Here is a 24822-nt window from a genome sequence, read left to right as displayed (position 1 = left end):
ACGTACTGGCGATATCTCCAACTCGAAGGTGTGTCTCCGTTAGACACGGATTTAAGTAACATGTAATATGCATTCGCACACTGTCAAGAACACATATACACATGCACTATGATTTTCAACTGATTTTCATGCACGATGGTTTTGTCAAATCGGTATTACAAACTCCGCTGGGGAACAATCATGACAAGACAATCCGAACTTACAAGTGGGTGTCTTGAAAATGCCGAATGAGGGACTTCCGATCTAAAAGGGCTTTCTCTCATTCTCATTGAAAAAGGCTGATTTATGAGAATCACTCCATCTCACCTTCATCATGTGGACAAGGGTCCGAGTATTCTCGCAAGCGGTACGACCTTACCAATCTGAGAGGTCTTTGTCAGGACCGTAACATGGGCTTGGTCAATGGCTTAGCAAAAGGGACTCTTTGAGTCGAGGCTATTGAAATAAAATACTCTGCAATTGTCTCCGGGTTTACAAGTCAAGAACCTGCAAAATGAGATAGAAATGGACTTGCTCGCACTTCTTCGAACTAAGCTTATGAACATCAGAAACTCTACGTTAGTTCAAGTGCCATAATATGAAGAGACTTTGCAAGGGACGTAACGCAGGCTAGGCTCATGGGTTAAGAAATGAATGGATCATTAGGCTCAAAATGTGTATAATTGGGGTGAATAAGTTGGTGATCATCTTGGCATTGTCACCGGTCTTCTTGTTCATTCTTGGGAGTTGTCTTTTCAACGAATGCTTCATTGGGCTTGAATTCACCACTTCTTTAAATTTGTAGGACTATGACTATCCCACTGGGGATGATTTTGATACACTTATCTTTCATCCTTGGGCATTGGCCTTACTTTTACTAGGCACACTGCTTTTTCTTGCCCACTGAACTCTTTTTTTTTTTTTACACTTGACATACGCTGTTTACAATGCATATGTTGGCCAACTATACTCTGACTGAATGATTCAACATTAGACTTCCAGGGGTAATTGCCTTCGATTGACATTCTGAATATGCTGCTCGGCGGTGACAACTTTTACCTTGCCCCAATGTGGGGGATGATCACCAACTGGTTTTAAGAAACGAATTTGCAGGCTCAATTGGGCTTAGCAAAGGATAAAGTGTGTATAGGATAGAGAAAGAAATGCTCTTCGTCATCCTAAGGCACTTGAATTTCGTGTGAATTCATCTGAAAAAAAAGCAACACTCGAAGATTGATGCAAGTGAGAGCAAGAAAATTTCTACTCATTTTTCACCTTATAATGCTGACTTACCTCCAGTTTGCCCCAATGTGGGGTAATTCTTGACAGGGGTAATTTGAAAGAATTTCTCCAAGTGTTTAGGCTCAAAGTGGCAAAACAATGGATAACCGTAGTGTTTGGGATAGAGAAATGAACCGCCTCTCGTCATTTCGGTTCTTGTACCTTTGCGAGATAACCCTTTACCTTACGGACATGAAATTTTTCCGCTCAACTCACTGGGGATTAGTGCATGGGACTGTGTATAGGATAGGGCTTGCCTTCCATCATCCCGATGTACCTCATTCGACACATTCAAGTCATTCCACATGAGTTATCAGATTGTCTAAATAGACTTCTCCTTTGAAATCAATGATACTGATCGACAAAATAACCATGCAGAAATTAAAGCCAATGCAAACATCTTAACTTGAAATTGGTTGAAACCATTTATTCATAAGTGAAATGTTTGTGACTCAGAGTATAAAACCAAACACCTGAAAACTTTTGCCGCAAAAATGTTAAATCCTATCAGAGATAATACATCTTCACAGCATCAGAATTAACAGGAGTAGAAAACTCACAACCTTCCATTTCTACGAGAATTAGGGCACCTTTGGGGAGCACCTTTTTAACCAGGTATGGACCATTGTAGCTTGGGGCGAATTTGCCCCCAGGAATAGGAAAGACTGGCAGTACTTTCCTTAGGACTAGGTCAATTACCTGGAAATGTCTTTGACGTACCTTTCAGTTGAAGGATCCAACTATTCTCATGTGGCAACTGGATCAAGCGTTTCGTCTTACTTTCAGGGAGATTTGCTCTTATCTTTACTTCCTTGGGTTCCTCCGTATCACTCAGGTTAACAGTGATGGTTCAGTCTGAAGTAAGAACTTTGGACCTTTCATGTCGTTCTAGGCCACGTGGCATTTCTGAGGGACCCTCAAGATCATCGAGATCATCAAGATGTCATCGACTGAATATAATGCACCAGATTGGACCGTTCCGTACTCTCGCATGTCATAAGATTGCCCCTGAAACATAAAGTAGGGGGTTCAGAAGGACAAACAGGGCTAAACAGTGTATCTTCATTTCTTTTGAATTTTTTTTTTGGTGACTTGTTTTCGAAATCATTTTCAAAAAAGTTCTAACACGAGGAAGCATGAAGAAGTCCAGGCCTCAGAATTCTCCTTGGACTATATTTTTCTTTTATCGGTTGGATATCATCACCGGGCTGGTTTGATGTACCTCAACATGCCCTCAAAAATGAAAATAATTTGTAATTTCATTGATTATCACCAAATGAATTACATTTATTGAATGAAAATTGCGACAATTGAGTCTTGGAAACGAAAAATCCTAAAAAGCAGTTCTTGAGACGGGGCAAGTCCTAAAAAGTAGTAAAAATTCCCACACAGGGTGAGTGTATGAAAAAATAAAGATGTCACTCTTGAGGGCCAGTGCCCATTCCCTCCAATAGTCCTTCCTCGATAGCTCCAATGAGCATGTTATTGAACAGGGCAGTGATTCCCTCCATCGCATCATCAGGATCTTCTGTCACTGGAGATGTTGGATCATCCATACCTCCCCATCCATCGGGGACAATATCACGCGGGTCAATATAGAAGCTCGGGGGAGCCGAGTATTTCACGTAGTAGTCGAACTTGCCGTTCGGTTGCCCCAGGGTGTCGATCACCTCTTTTTCTTCATCAGCTTTAGGTGTGCTCTCTACGATCTCTTCATCATCAGACGCATCTTCGAGCGGAGGCATGTCTTCAAGCAAAGGGTCGAACTTGTCCTTCCCGGTGTTCAATGTAGCAAACTCTTCTTCCCAATTAATAACCACTTCAGAAATAGTGGAAACAATGCCAGTGTGGTCAGCATAAACAATCATCCCAGCTTCTACCATCCTTGAGATTCTTTCTCTCATGACAGCCAGGGGAAGGGTCTCGTTACTCAGGTAATAACCGGCTTTCACCAACTCGCCATAGACGTCCGTAGTATACACCTTGACGTTCTTAATTCGACCAACATCGAAGCTAAAAATGGCATTCACATTGCCCGCGTGATCGGGGAGTGGGTTATTCTGAACATTCGGCTTAGCGGGTTGGAATGAGAAAGCCCTAGTGTCCAGGAGGTTCTGGATTCGGTGCTTGAGGATATAGCAATCATCGGTTGAGTGTCCCAGCTCACCCATGTGATAATCACATTTCTTTGACGGGTCGAAGTTATAGAACCGCTCAGGATTGGGCCGCTTTGGCTCAGTAGTAAGCAAGCCTTTCTTCTGAAGTACTGCCAATACTTGAGACAACGACCCGGGGAGGGAGGTGAATTGCCTCTTGTTGTTCCTCCTTTGAAAAGGTTGACGACCCGAGTTTTGTTGCTGAGCTTCCACTACTTGGATTGCTGGGGCGGAGTTAGTATTCCGCCGGCTCGGTTGGTTATAAGCCACATTCACTTCAGCTGCCGGTTCTTTCTCTTTTCTCACACCAAATCTTCTGGTCGAGAAGGACGGCTCAACAAACCATCCGTCTTTCAGCCCTATCTCAATCTGTTCGCCTATGGGGATGAGTTGGTTGAAGTTGTCAGCCGGAATGGCAACCATCCGATTACGGTATTCGAACGGGAGAGTTTTTACGAACATCCTCTTCAACTCACTGTCTATGGGTTCTGGGACAACCTGAGCAGCTAAATTCCTCCATCTGATAGCATAGTCTTTGAAGGACTCAGTCTTTTTCATTTGAGCACGTTCGAGATCATCACGGGTAGGAATGATGTCCGTTATGAATCTGTACTGCTTTAAGAATGCTTCACTGGCTTCTTTCCAAGTTTTGAGGCCATTTATCTTCTTCATGAGATACCAGTTCAAAGCAGGACCCGTCAAACTTGCTTGAAAGGCATGGATCATCAGGAGTTTGTTGTCAACATACGAAGTCATCTGTACGTGATAGAGCTGCAGGTGGGCTTTTGGACATGTGGTGCCATTGTACTTGTCAAAATCTGGCATTTTGAACTTCTTTGGGATTTTGATCTGTGAGTACAGGGACAGATCGATCGAAGGTGAATCCTGCGAACCTTCCAGCTGCTTCACTCTTTCTTCAAGCTTGTTGACTCGTTCGTCAGGTTTGTCTTTGTTGACGATAATCTGGACGGGGTCGTCTTCTAAATTAGGAATATCGTCATCTCCGTAAACATCGACACTTTTTCTAACTTTCTGCTTTGGGACTGATGTTTCGAGGGATGCCGGAACAGGGATCGACCGAAGAGCTTTGATCTCAGCGGACATTTGTTGCATCGCGATGACAAGTTGCTTCATCTGGTCTTCCATACCATCAACACGCTCTTGCAAGTCGGTTTGATCGGCCATTCTGGCTCTCGACCGTGTACGAATGGGCGATCGTGATCGGTCCGTAGTTACCTAATTTCGGAACGAAACAGGCATACATAAGTGTCAAGCAAAATCATACGCCGATCCATGACATTGGTCTAAACGCTTTGAATTGAAAAGACCCCTTTATTGAAATGGTGAAAATTTTTACACCAATTAATGACTTGAAATTGAACTAAATATAAAGACAAATGACTCAATTCCTAAACAAATTTAAAAACTGAAACTGAAATGAGAAAAGAACTTCGAGCTTATTATTTAGCTTGATCTATAGACATATGGGAGGCGACTTCCTTCTTCAATTGCTCATAAGCTCGAGCTATCTTGGCTGCCTTTTCTTAAGCTTCTTCGGCCTTCCTTTTGAGGCGATTGTTCTCTGAGCGATTGGCGGACTTGAGAGGCACCTTGGGTATCTTCGGGAGCAAATCCTGCGGGATTCTGTGCCGTCGAATGTACTGGGTCGTCGCGAAATAGGACTTCTGCTCTCCCTTTAGTTCTCCTTCGGGCTGAGCTATCTTTAACACACGGCACTTCTTCCACATCTTATTGAGCTGAGCTACGGTCCCTTCGTGGTCTTTGTCATCATCGGCGAAGTCGACCCGGAGGAGTTCCGGTTGTAACGCCGGAGGGAGTCCCTGGAGAATCTGGTACTGTCGGGACACTCTGGCAGGGTAGTACTCGATTGCGCCAGTGAAGCCCAAAAGTGGCACCGGTCCAACACCATTACACGTAAGCCGAGCTTCCTCGACCTTGAACCAATTAGCATGCCAATGGAAACCTTGGGGTCTAGCGTTTTTCATGAAAATGATCCATTCGGAATAATGATAATCAGGTGCATTTCCTTGTTTTTCTTTATAGCTTAAAATGGGATGGCTAGAATCACTAAGCTCGGATATTGTGAGTAAATTACCACACCCTTTTATGTGAGACAAAAACCAAATTTGCAAAAGTTCGAGGGGGGCATGAAACGTTTTGTCAACATGTTGCTTAAATTTAGTGAGTGAAATGAAAGTCTCGGCTAAAATGGTGTTGCCAAAATTCTTTTCAAGACAGACTTGTTGGACCAACCATGCGATTGACGGACTACGTGCATTCTTACAGTGAGGAAAAATCACGAACCCAAAAAAATGCTAACAAAAAGATTTTGCCCTTTTGAAAAGATGTGGCTTTTTCAAAACACTGACTCAGGAATGAAAAAGGACATGTGCCGCGATTTGCTTTTAAAACTTTTCCCAATTCATCTTTTCCAACATTCAAAAATTCAGCCAACATTAAAGTAGAATCAATTCCCAAAGGTGGTGTGACTAACTCCGACTCCAATGGTTTTCCAATGAGCACGCTATATTCTTCCAATGTCGGGGTGAGCTCGTGCTTACCGAATATAAAGGTAGAGGTCTCGGGACATCAGAAGTGCGCTAATGCTCGAACGAGGCCGGTACGGACTTTGACCTCCAGTAGGGGGAGCAGCCTCCCGATGTGGCCCTCAACTAGCTTGCGGTTGGTCGGACTGAGTAGATTCCACCAGGCACGGAGCTTGTCCTTAGGAGCATCAAGAATCCGGATGTCTGCCCCTCCCATAGTGTATAGACCAAGACTCACGACCGACCTAATGTCATGGACCAACCAAAGAAAATACGGAACATAAATAAATTGCGAAATAAAGGTTCAGAAAACTTACTTTACCCGATAGGACCATGGCAATCACATAGACATGCGCATGAAATGTGAAGTTCGATTTCTATCTAGACTCTGGCTTGCAAAATGGAGACATGAGGATTACCGGGCTAAACCAGTCATGGTTGTGGTTAGGCCGGGGTTCCCCTTACTCCGGCTTAGTCAAGGAGCCGACCCGGGTTGCAAAGGGTGCAACCGTGGTGGGAACTCAATGACACCGTGAAAGAACTTTCGGGACCAAGGAGGGCGACCCGTACCACGCGGGTGTGGTCGGGGTGTCCGCTGTCTCAGTACCATCCTAAACCTGTGCCGCCCAGGTCCGGCAGCGGGTAGTGTGTGCGGTGTAGTGTAAATGCAAGGCATGCACAGCAGGTTATATCATACAGCGCTTCGTGCATAAAATAAACCATACATCCAAACACCTCCCTGCAAAACAAGGGTTAACAATCACGCCTCCCCTTATACCTCCCATTCTGCAAAACATTTAACACCTAAAATGTTAGGGACGTACCTGGGATCCTCGCTGCCAAACAAAAATATTTTTTGAAAAGAAAAACTGGCCTAAGTCCACTAAGAGTTTTAACTCAACTCCCCAGCGGAGTCGCCAAGCTGTCGCGACCTAAAATTTCTCTCAGGCTAATGGATTGTTAAGACTAAGCCTAACTCGGGCCCTCCCAAACCCTACCAATTCGCAACTTAGGGTTTAAGTTTTTTAACATGTAAAAGTTTTCATGCTTGGAGTCGCCACTAATCAATTTATGGTAGGTTGATTAGAAACCTAAATAAAACATAGGGAGATATGTTTTATTCCTACGAACCAGAGATTCTAAGCCCGGGGACTTGATTACGCTAGATCTGGTCTAACGCCCTTTCGGTACCTTTTCTTTTCAAAAATATTTTGGCAGGCAGTTTGGATCCATTTCAACTTAGTCACTAGCATGTGAGGTGATCATGCGGGTGCGCAAACCACCAATTTAACACCCAGAAAGTATTAAATAAATTGCAAGTTTGGAAGAATTACTTACCTGGAAGCAACGTAAGCATCTGCATTGTTAGCTAGAAAATCACATTGACACCCTAATATGATTTCTAATTAACAAGCAATTCACTCAATTTCTTTTTTTGGATTTTCACTTATTTAAATGAAATCTAGCCTATATGAAATGACATGCGAAAATGACATGCGATTAATGCAACCTAGCATGCAAACTATATGTCGTGCGACGACGTGACCTATTTCTAATGACAGGACGAATGATTATTTTTGGTATTTTCTCAATTTAAATTCGGAATAATAAAAATGCCTAAATTAACATGCAAACTATGATGACTTAATCTACCATGGCATGATTTCTTTTTTAGGATTTTTGTTAAAATTCGAAATAATGAATTAATTAAATTAAGAATACAATCTATCCTAATCTATTCTAAAACAATTCATTCTTCTTTTCTTGGGATTTTCATGGAAATTCGAAATAATAAAATAACCTGAATAATCTATTAAGATCAGAATATTACTTAATTTAAACTAGGAAATAAATCATCTCAAGTCCTAATTTAAATTAAATAACTACTCTATCTTCTAGATATATTTAGGATTCCTAGACATGCAAAAACTCTAATTCAAATCTAATTAATATTTTTTTGAATTTTCTGTTTATTTGAAAAAGGAAAGCAATTAAATAAACAAGGATAGCAACCACATTCAAAACGTCCACGCGATCCGCCATATTTGTTTCAAACTCGGATTAGGCACAAAAATCAAACTATCGGTCATATCTATAGGGTTATAGATATCGACGGAAAGCTGATTATTCAAATTTGGAAAACGGATAAAAATTATTATCGTACCCAAGTGGTTATGGATAGGATAATAATTTTCCGTATCGCCGCGTATCGAACCTTAGGGATAAGGTCGGATAGTCGTCCAGATACGTTGCTAAATTAGGAAGTTTTCCTAATTTTGAATATTTAAAAATATTGCGGATATATCGAACATTATCCTAAGATATCTAACTATCCACATGATATTCACGAAATATTCAAACACCCATATTAGGAAATTAAATATTCTGAAAATATCGGATAATGTTGAATTACCTAATTTGCAGATAACTTCCAAATTCAAATCGACTCGAGATCGAGTTTACGGATCGGGATGGACTCGGGCGGTGGCGTCCGGCGACGGGCGCGGTGGAGCGCGCGGTGGTGGCGGGACCAACGGCGGGAGACTCGCTGAGGCTGAATTGTCACTGAGAAAGCGGCGTTGGGAGCAGCGGCGATATGCATGCAATGCTGTTCACGGACTAGAAAGATTCAATGAGGCTCGACGGCTGTGTTGTTGCAATATTGCAGCTCGAGTTGTTGCATTCGGGGCACGATTGCTTGTGCTTGTCACAGCAGGTTTAGCGAAGGAGCACAGGCGTGGACAAGGCTGCTGTACTGGACTGGGACTCGGCGTCGCTGAAGCAATGAACTTTGATGGCAGGAGCAACAAGGCGCTACGGATGGACCTGGTGAACGTCGGACTTGCTGTGTCCGTAAATCTGAGGAAGAAAGAACGTGATGATGGGATGTGAAAGTGAGCTCTTGGTGAAGAATTTGCACGAAGATCCTCTTGGCCCTCAGCTCTTTCAACTGTAGGCGCTATACATATTTTTCACTCACACACTGATCCACTCACCCAGCAAACCCACCGAAGCTTTCCCCAGAGAACTCCCTCTATCTTCACGCCTCTCTCTTCTTTGACTCCCTCAATATTACGTGGTCTCTGAAAATTCTGAACCGAAAATTCTCTCCCCCTAAAATCCTGACCTAATGATGTATATATAACACTAATCTAGGTCAATTAGATGGGCTCTCTAGTCCTAATGGGCTTAGGCTTGGGCTTAGATTTTAATTTAATTTAAATGGGCTGAATTAATTAAGGATAATGGGCTGAATTAAGCTCAAATTAAAACAACCGAGCCCGTTTGACTTGTAATTCCCGGCCCTTGCCTTCCGAGCGAGCTGAGTCCCATTCGATGAAATTTAAGCTCGTTCGTCACCGCCGGTCCGATGCAAAATGCAATTAATTTAAAATGAATTTAAACTATATGTTATGCAACCTAGATATTTTTGTTTAGGGGTTAAAAATTTAATCCCTAATTTTCTATACAAATTACGACTAAATGATACGCCAAAATTTAGGTGTCAACAGGTCCAACCAGATTGACCCAAGGTTTTCCAATTGTCTTAATTCTATCTAAGTTACACTATGGGCTTGGCCATTTCAATTGATTCGGTTCATAGGACAAATTGGGCTTCGGCCCAACGGGCTGAACTGGATCGGGACAGCCGGTGGACTCGACCCAAACCCACCCTATTGGTCTTGATTCGTTGTTTTTGCTTAATTTCCCCAAATTACATTGATTTTTCCAAAATTGATGTTGAAATTGAATGAATTTGGCTTAATCAAATTTAAATTGTGCAAATTGATTCTATCATGAAAGGTGAATCACATCCCTAACTTTGTGCTTGAATATTGACCGACTTGTTTGAACTTGAATTCTTGAAATTGGGCTTGAAATGTTGAATTGTCATTATCCCTGAATCGAATGTTTAAAAAAATAAAAAAATAAAAAAATCAAATCAATGATTCAGGAATTTTTCAATGGAGGGCCAAAGTTCTCGGTTTGACCGAAAAGTCAACCCTTAACTTATTAAGAAAATGATGTCAATATACAAATGAAATAGCACTTGACAGACATGAAAAAACTCCTTTTGGTCAAAAAATGGACTCCATCGCGATCAAGATTCCAAAGTCTTGAGTTTTTACTCTATTGAATTTGTCGGCGAAAATTCAAATGTCAACATGAGGGGAGGGGGAGTGGAAAGGGGATATGGGCAATCTCTCTCGCAATCCAGTGGCTTTGCGGTAAAGTCTCAATCTCTTAAGAATGTAAATTTGAAACGTAAATCCTTCTTTCGAGAATTCACGTCCGTTCATAGTAAACTATTTAATTATGGATTAACATCAAGTTAATATCTTTGGTGAAGTGAAAGTTCACTCAAAAATTGTTGATGGCCTAATGGTTTAGAGAATTAATTACGGCAAACGAGTCTCTAAAGCCCCCTCCGTCTTTAGTTCCTCCTACCCCACAAAAGCAGAGATCAATATGGACCAGCCATGATCCTCCCCCTTCTCATCAATGTGAAAGCTAACTAATGCCTACTTAGACAAGAAAGTGTCCCCAGCAGATTAGTGCGCAACTGCTAACCCAACAAGTGGGTGCATGTCTAATATGCATTAGCGTGTATATATCCAAGCCATCACTTTCATGTCGTGTATGAGATTGGATTTTGGTTTTGCTTTGTATTTCTCTTTTCTTTTCTTTTTTGGGTTTGTATAAAATTTGGACTATGGACCACTGCGGATATTTATTACGTGCTTTATGAAATTGAAAGTGATAGTCCTTTGTGAATATTTCAAATGAAGTGCATGCAATTTATATATATCTATGAGAACTTGGTTAAATTAGGGATGTAAGTTGTTGGACCCGATCTACATGCTCTGACAAGTTTAGTGACTTGACCCATCAAGAACGAAACTTTGTCAAGAAAATTACCAAAAAAGTCTTAAATCTATTATACGGTGGCCAGTTTTAGACCTTTCAATTATGCAAATTTAGTTCTAAACCTTTTGACAATTTGTCAATGTAGTCTTTTCGGCCAATTTTGACTGAAAAGTTCTGATGTGGACGTCAACCGTACCACCTGAAACGGCCGGCGTTAACATAGGCAATTTTGCAATTTTTAATTTTTCTAAGTTTTTTTTTGTACGCTGGCCCATAATTGGAATAAAAAGAAGAAAGACAAGAAAAACAAAAAAAAACATTCAAACACATAGATAACCACAAGTATTTGAAAATTTCATGAAACAAGCACTCGCACAGGCGACAGGGCTTAAAAAGAACGTACATGGATAACCACAAGTTCATAAAACATTCAAAGCAATAGAATAACATGAGTATTTGAAAATTTTCGTATACGACATTGTACAAGCGAAAGGGTTTGAAAAGGAAGCACATGGATAACCACAAGTACTTAAAACATTTAAGTGCCCGGATAACCACAAGTACTTGAAACATTCAAACACTTGGATAACCACAAGCATTTAAAAATTTCTGTAGAATTATCAATTTGAAGTAAGTTACCAGGCATATGTGGGAACTATTTGATCTTCAGGGAAACATTTCCTGTCATATATGATTACAGCAAGTATATATGCATTCATCAAAAAAATATACAATCAAGAATATTCTAGAACACACATTTCAAGATTCAATTTAATTGAGGTTTATGCATAAGGATTTCACCATCTCTGCATCACAAATTCCACTTAGGAGAATTAATACTAAGACAATTTTCGTTCATAAAGTGGAATTCTTGAAAATGCTAAATGAAGAAACTTTCAATTAGAAAGGGCTTTTCGCTCACTCTCATTTAGAAGGCTACTTTGTCCCGTCCACTGAAGTGGGAAAAGTGAAAAACACTCGATCTTATTGACAAAGGTTTGAGTTTTTTCGAAAACGGTACGACCTTGCTAATCTGACAAAGTCCAACACTTTTAAGAGTTTGAAGCTACTGATCTCTTGTATTCTTTCTTCACTTTGGATTGTCTTCCCGTGTATATACTTCATCGGCCACAAGAGTCCAACACTAATTCTTAGCGGACTTTGTGAAATAATTACCTTCACATTGTGGTCCATCTTCACGCTCTTGACAAACACTTTTGACTTTTCATTTCCATTGACAATTGGGCTTCATATCAACATTTTTCCACTCTTTTTTTCTCTCTATTTTTTTTTCACTTTTCTTTCTGTTTTTTCCTCTCATTTTTCTATCATTTTTTGGAATTTCATCGCAACACATTTCCTTGCAAAAAATTTAAAGACTTATCAGACTCTAATTTTCATTTCGATTGGCTAATGAACAGTTTAGCACTTTGGCTTCTCGAGATCTTCATCTTCAACTGACGCTCTAGATTATGCGGATTTATCGTGGTAACTCATGTGCCTTGCCCCAGTGTTGAGGATGACCGTCAACTGGGTGGGGAAATGAATTTGCAGGGCTCAATTGGGTTGTACAAAGGATAAGAGCGTGTACGATAGAAAAAAAAAATGCTCTTCATCATCTTAAGGTACTTAAATTCTCATTTGAGTTCATCTGCAACAAAGATACCCGAAGATTGATTCAAGTGGGGGCAAGAAAGTTCTATCCATTTTTCTCACCTTGTAATGTCAATTATACCTCCATTTTGCCCTAATGTAGAGTGGCTCTTGACAGAAGTAATTTAAAAGAATTCTCCAAATACTCAGGCTCAAATGGTTTAAACAACGATTTACCTGCAGTGTTTAAGATAGAGAAATGAAAGGCCTCTCATCATTTCGGTGTGCATACCTTTCGCAAGAAAACGATTTACCTTGAGGACATGAAAATTTTCCATTCATCTCATTGTGTATAAACAAGGATTGTGTATAAGATAAGGTTTGCTTTTCATCATCCTGACACGTCTCATTTAGCAAACTCAAGTAATTCCACATCAATTCATTAAATTATGGGTTAATACCATGACAAATCCCAAACTGGTACATATGTGGCAAATTTACCCTAAACTAATTTTTTGATTACTGAAAGCCCCAAACTGGTACACCTATGATAAATTTACCATCACTTTGTTTCATACGATACAAGGCACACATTGAAAAGAAGCAAAGAAAGAGACGCAGGAGAGGAATCGTCCACCCCAAAAAAAAAAGATATTGACTGAAAAATACACACGATACACAATGGCGGAGGCACACTTTGCAAAAGGAAGACGACGAAGAATCATTCTCAATAGCGAAAATTCATCCACTGATTTCAGATTTTCTTCTCTGCAACGCCCTATGATTTCCAGTCGCACCATCATCGATTTATGTTCAAGGAGTCCTCCGTAAGGCAATCACCGAGCACAAACCACAGCAGCCTTCCAGTCCTTGATGAAACCAGCAGCTCTCCACCGTGCCAAGTTATCGTCTTTCGCTGTCCAAAGCCTAGTTGCCGCTCTTACTGAATCGTAGCGCGATGGCCGCCTTACGACTATCATTGCAGAATTGTTGAACACCTTCGTCACCGCTGGGCGAACTCAAGCCATCGTCATAAATCCGCGGTTGTGCTGGAAGAATAAGTAACACTTTGATTTCGTTTATTTCGCAAGAAATGAATAATTTAGAAAACTTTTTCCTAAAACTGAGCGCTTAGATTTCTTGAAATAATTAGCCATTGGAAATTGTTTTCTTTTTCGGCAAAAATTTATGTCTACGTATATTCATGAAAAATGAAAATATTTTTCATTCATTCAAATTTATAAGCGATACAAGTTTAAAAAATATATTTTTCAGAGTATTCATTTTCTGCTGAGAAATAGTCTTTGTCTTGAGTTATTTTCCAATCAAACTCCCGGATTCCAATTCTTAAAATAGTTGATTCCATACATTAATTTTGTCGTGGTCTGATTCCTCAATTCAATGGAGTTGACGTTGAGATTTGCATGTCGGAACTTTAAAATCAAGAGAGGTTATTAGGTCAATTTGTTCTTGGCTAATTTTGTGCTTATTTTAAGATTTGCATGTTGGAATATTGAGGCTTCCCTTTTACACGCGGAACGTGTTTCCTGCCTTGATTATTCATGGTCACTCACTTCTCTGGGCACATCAAGTTTCGGTTATATTGTTTCGCTTCGTAATTGCAATGTCCTCCCCATGGTTGAAGCCAAACAACCTTGGTATGGTAACTTCTTGTTATAGTTGCTCTGGGTCTTTCATGTGGTTCTATTACCTCATGCATGATAGGTGGTTTATCGCATATGTTTTTTAAGCGTGATTGATTAGATAAACTTAGCTTGCTTAAAATAATTTGTCATTAAATCATATAAACAAATTATTGACAAAAAGACATATTTCAATGCATCGTGAAATTTATTAATATCACTTATATATTACATATAATATGTCACGCATGCTTAGAACTTAAGGCATGTTCATAACTCAGTAGGGCAGTGCATGTTAATTTTAGAATTCATATAAGTAAAATGTCATTTAAACCATATAGATTGCATTTAGGTAAAGAAATAATGGGTCTTATAATGTGCATGTCACGTAGTGCGCGTCATTTAGTAAGCCACACGTTTTAGGGTCAATATTTTAATGATAACATTATGTAAATTAATAATTGCATGTCATGCATATCATATAATTTAATTCTTTATAAAAAGAACATACCAAAAATAACTAAGGTTGCATCATTAAGTCGTCTTTTAATAAAAGTCACTTTGTTCATGTTTAGTGTCCTAGTGTTTAGTCTTTCAACTAATAAAAAGAAAACACAAAAAATAGTCTCATGCGTAGTTAAATAATAGGGTTTATTTCATGATTAATCGTACTTTCATTTCATTGAAATTGCATATAGGTTGCATATCATACATGTCATTTAAATTTCAGGTTAGTTCATTAAGGCGTGTTAGTTTAGAATTCACATAGTGCTGTTATTTAAATTAGATCATGTTCGCAGCAACATTTTACTTGGATTTTTAATCAACTCATAATAGATTAGTAGCGACTCTTGCATAAATTGAATTGCAAGTTTAATTTGATTAAATTAAAACCTGAAAATTGTGGTTAGTATGTGCTTGGAAAAATCTGTGCTATATAAGTCTCTAGGCTTAGTAATCCACTATCTTTCTTTTTTATGGTTCATCTCGAGGGAGGTTGCGACAAGAGGTAATAACATCTAAAAGCCTTCATGGAATATAAAGTTGGCAGTCTCGATTTAACTATTCAATATAGGTGAACTACACAATAGTTTCTTCAAGTAATCCAGCTATAAAATATTTGCTTTGACCGGTCATATGGACAATTACAAAGCTAAATGCACACTTCTTCCAGGAATCGATTCCAAGAGAAAAAAAGTTTAATCTTGAGTAGATTTGGAATGACGCTTATGCATGAACACAAGGCAAAAGGATAATTAATGTTCACGTATCCTTCGGGATCAACCTCGCCTATAGTGGCAAAATCCCGACCGAATGCTTATTTCGCGGTAGATCCGATGGACACCGCTTTCGGAACAAGGACGGGGAACTCGTGAATCTCGTCCATCCATGGGTTCTTCTCCTTCGCCGGATCGACGGTAGTCAATGCTCGCCAAACTACGCTGTTGCACTTGAATCCGGACCCGAAAGCGATTTGCCACGTCCTATCGCCTTTCCTAATCCTTCTTTTGGCCTCTGAGTAGGCCAATTCGTACCACAATGAGCTACTCGATGTGTTCCCAAATCGGTATAGAGTCATTCGAGATGGCTCCATGTGCCAATCGGTAAGCTCGAGGTTCTTCTCTATCTCGTCGAGAACAGCTCGGCCTCCAGCGTGGATGCAAAAATGCTCGAAGGCCAGCTTGAAGTCGGGAATGTACGGCCTAATTTTCATCTTGAACACCTTCCTCGCGACCGTGGTCGTGAAGAACAAGAGTTGCTCCGACATTGGGAGCACTAACGGGCCAAGGGTTGTGATGTTGGTCTTCAGGGCTTCCCCGGCAACCACCATCAAGTCCTTGGAGAGCGACACGCCAATCTTCTTCTTCTCGTCCTCTCGCTGGAACACACAGCCATAGCTCTTGTCATCCGAGGCTTTGTGGGTGCGCACGGTGTGGATGAGCTGGTACTTGGAGCGGCGGCGGTCAGAAGGTCGGTTGGAGAGGAGGATCGCTGCACCGCCCATCCGAAAGAGGCAGTTCGAGATGAGCATCGATCGGTCATTGCCGAAGTACCAGTTGAGAGTGATGTTCTCGATGCTCACCACTAGGGCATAAGAGTTAGATTGTACCTGGTGATTGATTTATAAGAGAAGCAATAAGATTAGGCCTGGGTTTCATTTTCATGAGACCAAAATTAAATTTGCCTAGAAAGAAAACCTAGAAACTTTTGTACCTAATAGATAGAACAGATAGTAAATTGAGCATGTACAAAGCTTATGTTCAAATCCGTTGTCATATATCGAATTCATAAATGCGAAAAGTCCTATTTTAACTCTAGCTATATTCTGTGGCACAATGAATCTTGGATTGACTTATTTGTGGATCATTTTGTTCGACGTCATCTAGATTTCGAGGGTTCCGAGTTCAAACCACTCACTGACTCCCACTTCCCAACCAACCAAAACGTCAACTAAGGAAAGAAAATACCTGAAAGTTTTACTGTCAGCACAACCTAAATAAAGTTGGTTTTCTTTTTGTGTCATTATTCTAATTTTTTATGAAATGTTTTAAAACTACCGGACACACTATCAACATAAAATGGCCTGCTATTCACTGGTGAACCTAATAAAATTTCTATTACCCAACTTATATCTAGCATTTCGTTCGTCGATGAAAGTTTTCTGTCCTTGTTTGCATGGATAACACTGAGGGTGTTGTTCATAAAAAGTTCCTATTATCAAACTTACACTTTGAAGAACAGAAAAAGAGAGGAAAAAACAAACCAAACCTGCAATAACTGCTTCGCAAGGTCGATAGAAATCACTCCAGCGCTGCAACCCATCCCACCAAGATTGTAGCTTCTAACATTCCCTCTGAGCTTGTAGTGGTTCACGATCATCGACGAAAGCGATGGCGTCGGGTTGAACATGCTACTGTTCACGATGAGGATCCCTATGTCCTTGGCCCTGACCCCAGTCTTGGCCAGCAGCTGGTCGACTGCCCCGAACATGACGGCCTCAGCCTCCGCCCGTGCTTCTGCCATGCACTGGTTCGGTGGGACCTGGAGCACGGCATCGGGCACGTAAGTCTGCTGCCCAAGGCCAGACCGCTCGAGGATCCGCCGCTGGAAAGTGAGGTTCTCCTTGGTGAAGGCATTCGTGAGCTCCGACTGCTCCATGAAGGTCTCGCGGGTGCAAATCTGGGCCGGGTCGGGCTTGTAGCAGGCGAAGTCGACGAGGTAGACTTTTCTGGGTCGGGTCATGAAGTAGAGAGTGACCAGGAACACCATGAGGGTCGAGCAGAGGACGACGGTGACGAGATTGAACCTGAGTTGGTCCCAGAGCTGGGCCACGTCTCGGGCCGTGAGGGTTGAGAGATGGGCGGAGGAGATGCCGAGGAGTGGCAGGAGGAGTAAATACATGGCGTTGGAGACGAGGTAGTGGTAGCCGAGCTTCACGTACTTGAGCTTCGCTGACAAGAGGAAGTTTGGGAGTTTGTGCTTCGATGGTGTGTTCGAGTCTTGGCTTCGAGGTTCGGCTGAGAAGGGGACTGTCTGATCTGGGTTTTGCCGACGGATCTGTTCTTGTGAGTCGGCCATTTCTGCGGAAAAGACAAGATTTTTGCAGCTTGTGTGTCTTCTTCAGAGGGGTTTCCCAAAGAATAGCAAAGGACGAGAAGTTGGTGCTTCAAAAGCAAACGGAGGGAAACGAGAGAGAGAGAGAGAGAGAGAGAGAGAGAGAGAGAGAGAGAGAGAGAGAGAGAGATTCTTAGCAATGCATGGGGAAGATTGGGGAGTGTTTGGGGTGGATTTAAAGAGAGTGCGTGGGGAGCGTTGAGGAGTTATTAATACACATATTGCTATGATTAATTTAATTATCAGATAATAAAGTGGAAAACGGTTTTTCTTTTATCTTGATAGATCCTCTCGCGAGGGAATCGATTTGATGATTTGGAAATCAATAATTGAGGCACAGAAGATGTGGGAAATCGGATTGAGAACTCTATCGATGGATGAGGTTGCAACGTGTCCCCATTCCGAGAGGACCCTAAATATGGAGAGGCTATCATGGGTTGAAACCTATGTACTCCCGAAATTGTTGTGTACACTTATACTTGCTATCAAAATACAATGAAAAGAACATGATGCGGTGAAAATGTGCTGAATACTAATTTAGAAGAAAAATAAATTTACAAACATGAGTAAAAATTTCTCTCTCCAGTGTATACTGATTAAGGATGAAGAAGCTATATATTCTCAATACATATATAGCAGAGAAAAGCATACCCTAAAAAGAACAAAATATCGAATGCCTAATTAAATATAGCAGCAAATCAAAATTCCTTTTTGTTAAAAAATTCCCTAAACTCGATAATCTAGACAAAGAAGATAACAAAAGTATATTTAAATTTTTATTCTAGAATATCCATCCTATCACGATATCTTCTTGAAAACTCTTGCCTAAATCTTCATCAAATTCCCTTGTCCCGAGCTCATTGACTATGTTTCTAGCTTATCTAAACACTCCAGAAAATTTCTCGGCAATTACGTTCGCATTAGAATATATTAATATTTGAAAAGACTTCTTTTCATGAGAAAATTGATTTAATAATGAAGGTGTTAAGGTGTATATAAAAAATGAAGCTCGCAGGTGGGTGAAAGGTAGACAAGAAATCCAATTTGAAACCTCTAAGTCGAATATACCAACTTGAAACTTAGTATTTATTACAGTATGACACGACATTGACTTCATATTTTAACAATATCGACTGCATATTAAAATTATATTTTAACTGTCCCACAAGAAATCATAAAAGGTTTTGTTAACAAATTATTCAAGTGTAGCAATTAAAACTACTGCAAATGATAAAACCGCATATATACACATTTTGAAATTTTGAAACAAACACATTTCAAGAAATCACCTCCTCAAATTTAAAAATTTATATTTCAAAAGTACAATCAACGATCGTTAACATGTGCCCTAGGGCACCTTATTGACATTTTCCAATTTCATAGTAAATTCTCATATAATTTTTTTTTTATTGTCATGTAATTCACAAAAGCAGAGTATATTTGAGAAAGAGACAGGAAGCAACTACGCCTACGGACAATTAATTGGTCAGACAAGGAGAATGCATTGAATAGTTCAACAACAGGGGAAACAGCCACGTCATCACCGGTTTGACATGCACCAGCCGAGTGAGCCAAAGCGTAATAATTTCATGCAAGAGGGGCAGCCGGTCCACATGTCGATTGGTACTGGTAGGAATGTCGAACTCCAAGGCCCTTGCTTCCCAAGTCGGGATCGACTCTTTAGAGAGGCGGGCATACCCTGGGTAGGCCAGCCTCTCCAATGATTGAACGAAGAGCCTAAAGTACAACCGGTATCCCATTCTGCGCTATTGGCCCACATCTTACCAAAAAATGTGCTAGATGCTGGTGCGGGTCTCCTCTTCCGTCGAACATTTTGAAGTCTGGCTGAGAGAATCCTAGCATATACGGCACGGAATCTATCCAAACCGGAGTTGGTTTGGTAATCATGCGTTATCCTCACCGGTAGGAATGCTACAATGGGGGTACTATGTTGTGGAATGATGCATGATTACCACCCCCATCGAAATTGATTGAGATTAGAAGTTTGATCACGTAAACGATGATGCCTCTCTTGACCGCATCCAATCATGTGCTCATGGGTCGTAGTCATGGGACAAGATTGCAAAGTTAGGTTTGGGTAGGGGAAAATTGTAGAATCGATTCTTAACATTTTGGCCATTGGTCAATTCACGGCTCAGCTACTATTTTGTTAAATTGAGTCTTTAATAGTTTGCGAAAAGATGTTCGATCGAGTCCTAGACTAGATTTCCAACGTTGAAAATTTAAGCGATTTTATGGTCTGCAGCTACACAGCATTAGAGAAAGGCTATGCGAGAGACGTATGTTAATGTTTAGATTATTAACTATGAAATTACTCCAAAATAAAAATTAGCACATAACTAATTTCCGTGAACAAATGTTAGTTTTTGGACGTGAATAAGAGGTCACTTGATATGATCCTATCAACAACGAATTAGAATTAGGGTTTTTGATTTATCAAAGTAACTAAACACGAGAAAACTTTCTTACGCCACGATGGGTATCACTTTCTTACGTCACAATGGGTATCTAGTGTACTCGAGAAGTAAAAAACAATGCTTGTTAGAAAAGAGATTTGTCAAGGATTGTTTTTTCTTTTTTCCTTGGTAAGCATCTTTTAGTCCTGAGTAGGATTTTAAAAGGCTTAAAGGAGACAGAAAAAGGAACTTTCCGATACGATGGAGTCACGTCATTCCCTCCTTTATGAATGTAGTTGTACCAAATTATATTGGCATTTAACTCAATTCATAATGGGTTGATATGCAAGTGCAAATTATTCTCGAACCATAAAAAAACTCATTTTGTTTTGTTCCAAAGCTCACGCCGAAAATTTTAAACACAAACATTAATATTATGTCATCTCTCTCTCCACCACTCATCAGGCTCATTATTGCACCCCACCTCTAATGCCAACTTGTCGAAAAGGAACATTCTGGTGTGATGGATTCATGTAATTCCCTCCTTTATGAATGTAGTTGAACCAAATTCTATTAGCAATTAACTCAATTCATAATGGGTTGAAATGCAAGTACAAATTATACTCGAACCATCAAATCGCTTATTTTGTTTTTTTCCAAAGTTCACGCCGACAATTTTTAACATGACCATTAATATTATGTCCTCTCCCTCTCTCCACCACTCATTTTGGTCATACATCTCATTATGATATAAGCGCTCTAATTCATCCCTTAATGATTAAGATGAGATATATATATATTGCTGAATTTTTTTTGTAATTATTGTATGTAATGAACAATGCGACCCGCTAAGTGAGATTAAAGAGGAAAATTTTGGTGGGAAACTTGAAATAAGATTTCATTTTGGTCATACATCTCATTATTTGATCTAAGCGCTCTAATTCATCCCTTAATGGTTAAAAGACGCTTTCATCGACTCAAGCTTGAGCACATGCATGGGTGACATGGCACCCTCCATGGCTATGATTAAATGAGGAATGACGGACCAAGATTTGATCACACAAGAATTGGTGACATGGATTTTTATTGGAAATTAGAGGAAATAGCAATTTGGTTATATATAGGTGAGGTGGCCAGCCAAATGAGCTTAATGGGATGGATGGGCTGACCTATTCAACTAATTGGGCCGAATGCCCCTAATTGGGATTTGGCCCAATGGGTCAAACTGGTTTGGGTCCAACCAGATTGACCCAAGGTTTTCCAATTGTCTTAATTCTATCTAAGTTACACTATGGGCTTGGCCATTTCAATTGATTCGGTTCATAGGCCAAATTGGGCTTCAGCCCAACGGGCTGAACTGGATCGGGACAACCGGTGGACCCAACCCAAACCCACCCTATTGGTCTTGATTCGTTGTTTTTGCTTAATTTCCCCAAATTACAATGATTTTTCCAAAATTGATGCTGAAATTGAATGAATTTCGCTTAATCAAATTAAATTGTGCAAATTGATTCTATCGTGAAAGGTGAATCACATCCCTAACTTTGTGCTTGAACATTGACCGACTTGTTTGAACTTGAATTCTTGAAATTAGGCTTGAAATGTTGAATTGTCATTATCCCTGAATCGAATGTTTAAAAAAATAAAAAAATCAAATCAATGATTTAGGAATTTTTCGATGGAGGGCCAAAGTTCTCGGTTTGACCGAAAAGTCAACCCTTAACTTATTAATTGTCACGCCCCGAACCCTACGGACGCGCAACATCCCGCTATGGTCGTTATGATGCGACGACCCAAGACTCGTCGCCAACCCTTTTCTTTTTATCTTTGAATTACGCAAGCGAAAACGATAATCAACACAATAAACCCCAAACAACAATCAAATCAGGGATAGCAGAGGAAACCCAGTCATAACAAAAGCTATTTTTTTTTTTATATAATCGATTAACCCTGGAAACAAACTTACAAGCCCACTTCGGGCGTTTCCACAAAAAGCAAGCAAAAAGATAAAGGCTAGGGTTAATCTACTCCATCCAAAAGATCAGCTTTCAGGCCTAACCCTCAAGGACCAACCAAAATATGCGGTACTCCAAACCGCATAGGGAGCAACAACATGCTCAGGTCCTGAAAAAGGTTTAACAACAACAAATGAGATAAAATCTCAATAAGTTAACAGCCTAAGCCTCGCTTAGGAGGCCAACTTGCCTCAGGGGTCCCTAATCAGGCAATACAGCATCAACAGCAACATCATTAAACAACCACAGGCATCCTTACCTCGCCTTGATACACCCGTTAATGAAATGAACATGTCACATACTCGAAGCATTTAAATAGATTTCCCATGCATCAATGCATCACAGGCGTGCGTGTCTCGATTATAAGACAGAATCCACTTGGGCACGTCCCATACCATGCCTAGCAGTTTCTATCACATAATCAGGCACGATGCATCACACGTATTCCAGTTATTACGCCCTCTCGGGGCCACTACACATCAAGCGATCTGCAGCAAGATGGCAGTCTTCCGGCATGACCGGGCTCCGTCCCGCCCCGTCGGGCACGGCTACGTCAAATGATCTACAGTAAGACGGCATTCCAATATGGCAACATCAAACGATCTAGAGTAAGATGGTATCCCGTAAGGAGCATCGAATCCGCCATCGGGCCGCGATTCGGCATTCGGAGTATCGGCTATCCATATAATCTCCAGGCATTCGATAAAATCGAGCGCGATCTACAGCAGACCTCGATAAATTGGGCATCGTCAAGCGATCTACAGCAAGACGGCTCCGACTTGTGACCACACGAGCACACAAGCATTCCGACCAATTATTATCTTTTCAATTAGCCCATGCATCCATGAATAGTGCTCACACAATGCTGCATAACAAACCAAGTGGTCACACATGCAAACAATCAATCAATTCTTGCAAGCTTCGATGCCAAACACGTTTATCAACCACAAAGCATCACTATCATTTCTAGGCATAACCATATAATAGTTTAATTCCAAAAATATCATAAGTTTGTCCATGGAAACTTCCGTTCAAAACAATTTGTCATATAATCAAATTAATACGACGATTCACGGCATAATCGCCACCATTCAAGCACAGAAATCATAATTTGAGATTAAAAATTTTCCGAAATAATAATAAATAAATTCGGAAATTAATTATTTAATAATAATATATTAACATTTAAATCCGAAAATCATTTATTTTCAAAGATTCAAATTATTTTCTCGAATCAGAATCATTCAAATCATTTTCCATATACGCCAACTTATACAGCGAAATTCAACATTGGCATCACAATTTGTGCATAAAACAATCACAATTCCATATTAAAAATCATTGCGAAAATATTAATATTTAATTTTCGGAAATCAAATATTTTATTAATAAATATATTTTTTGAATAAAATATTATTATTTAATTTCGAAAATTTATTTATTTAATAAAATAAATAGTAATGATAAAATAATCGATAACTTATCATCAAAATAGCGATAACTTATCGTGACCACAACAATAGCCTATCACACAAATAATCATAACTTATCGAACATACCGATAACCTATCACATAATCCCACTTAACTAGCCATAAACTTAGCTTAAACTTAAACTAAACTACCCTAAGCAAGTTTAACACCCTAAACGAGGGATTAGGGGTTAACTTACTCGCTTAACGACGGCGTTAACACGAGAATGATGGCGACGACGTGGGCTCGCTCGTGGCGGCTCCGGTTTTGCGTTATGAGCGATGAACGGCGGCGATCCGGGCGCAGCAAAGGAGCGGCTGCTGTGGTGGCTGGTCGGGGCTGCTTGGGGGCTGTTCCGGGAGTGAAATGGTGGCTGGTGGTGGCGTCTAGGTGGCTGGACAGTGGCGATGAGCAGCTGCAAGGCAAGGTGAACCGGCGAGCGACGAATGGCGATGAACAGGCGCGACGGAGGAGCGACTGTGGGCGGCTAGTGGCGGCGCTACTCGGCCAGGGAGGAGCTGGGGTGACGGGGTGGTGTGGTGCATGGCGGTGGCTGGTCTGGCACAGCTTGGTCTGGTCGGTGGCAGCAGAAATGGAGAAGCCGATGAAGCAATAGCACTCGGAAGCAAAAGCCGAAGAAAAGAAGCAGAAGAAAAAGAAGCAGCAGTAGCAGAAGACACGAAGCAGAAGCCGAAGGAAAAGAAGAAGCAGAAGTAGTGGAGTCAATGATGGGGAGTGGGCGAGAGTGGGGGAGGGAGTCAGAGGCATGGGGGAGGTCAGTGAAGAAGGGGGAAAGGTCAGCCGGGAGAGAGAGAGAGAGAGAGAAAGATTATCCCCACCAAAATTCTTCCCAAATTTTCCATTTTCTTTTGTAATTATCTCAAATTTTTGTCCCCAAATTACCACTTTGTCCTTGACTCGTGTACCAATTTACGGACCGACTTAACCGTATCGAGCCTTGATGGCCGACCTATCTTGGGCGCGAAGCCCAATGAGCTTTGCTCGGCCCACTTCCGTTTCTCGCGTCAAATTTCCGATTCTCTTATTCTTTTCCAATATTGAAATTTTTGATGGCCAACTCGTGAAATTATGAGGCAACGTCCTAAGGTTCGGTCTGTAAATCCTTGAGAATTCGATACCAAAATCGGATCATACTTCGTGGCCGAATTCGTTTAATCGCAACTACAGTTCATCTCAAACTAACGGGCGGCCTTT

The 24822-nt window shown here is 40.6% G+C and overlaps 1 protein-coding gene across 1 annotated transcript; it reads right to left on the bottom strand.

Annotated features, from left to right (window-relative positions):
• Nucleotides 1–15284: 15284 nt before the first annotated feature.
• On the bottom strand, nucleotides 15285–18301 carry LOC130140735 (3-ketoacyl-CoA synthase 11-like). The gene is made up of 2 exons (XM_056321007.1): nucleotides 16858–18301; nucleotides 15285–16198 (listed from the first exon to the last, which is right to left on the bottom strand). Exons 1-2 carry the CDS (start codon nucleotides 17665–17667, stop codon nucleotides 15407–15409), a joined length of 1602 nt encoding a protein of 533 aa, XP_056176982.1. The 5' UTR covers nucleotides 17668–18301; the 3' UTR covers nucleotides 15285–15406.
• Nucleotides 18302–24822: the final 6521 nt, after the last annotated feature.

Source organism: Syzygium oleosum, unplaced genomic scaffold (assembly GCF_021117445.2).
Source record: "Syzygium oleosum isolate NSW1041296 unplaced genomic scaffold, Sole_v2.1 Sole_v2.01, whole genome shotgun sequence".
NCBI classification, from domain to species: Eukaryota; Viridiplantae; Streptophyta; class Magnoliopsida; order Myrtales; family Myrtaceae; genus Syzygium; species Syzygium oleosum.
This window is presented reverse-complemented; position numbering and strand designations above follow the sequence as displayed.

What these genes read in the sequence shown, in the direction of transcription:
- LOC130140735 (XM_056321007.1), bottom strand. Translation starts at nt 17,667, where the DNA reads ATGGCCGACTCACAAGAACAGATCCGTCGGCAAAACCCAGATCAGACA. An exon ending in TTGCGAAGCAGTTATTGCAG is followed by an intron (nt 16,199 to 16,857) that starts GTTTGGTTTGTT and finishes ATCAATCACCAG; the next exon opens with GTACAATCTAACTCTTATGC.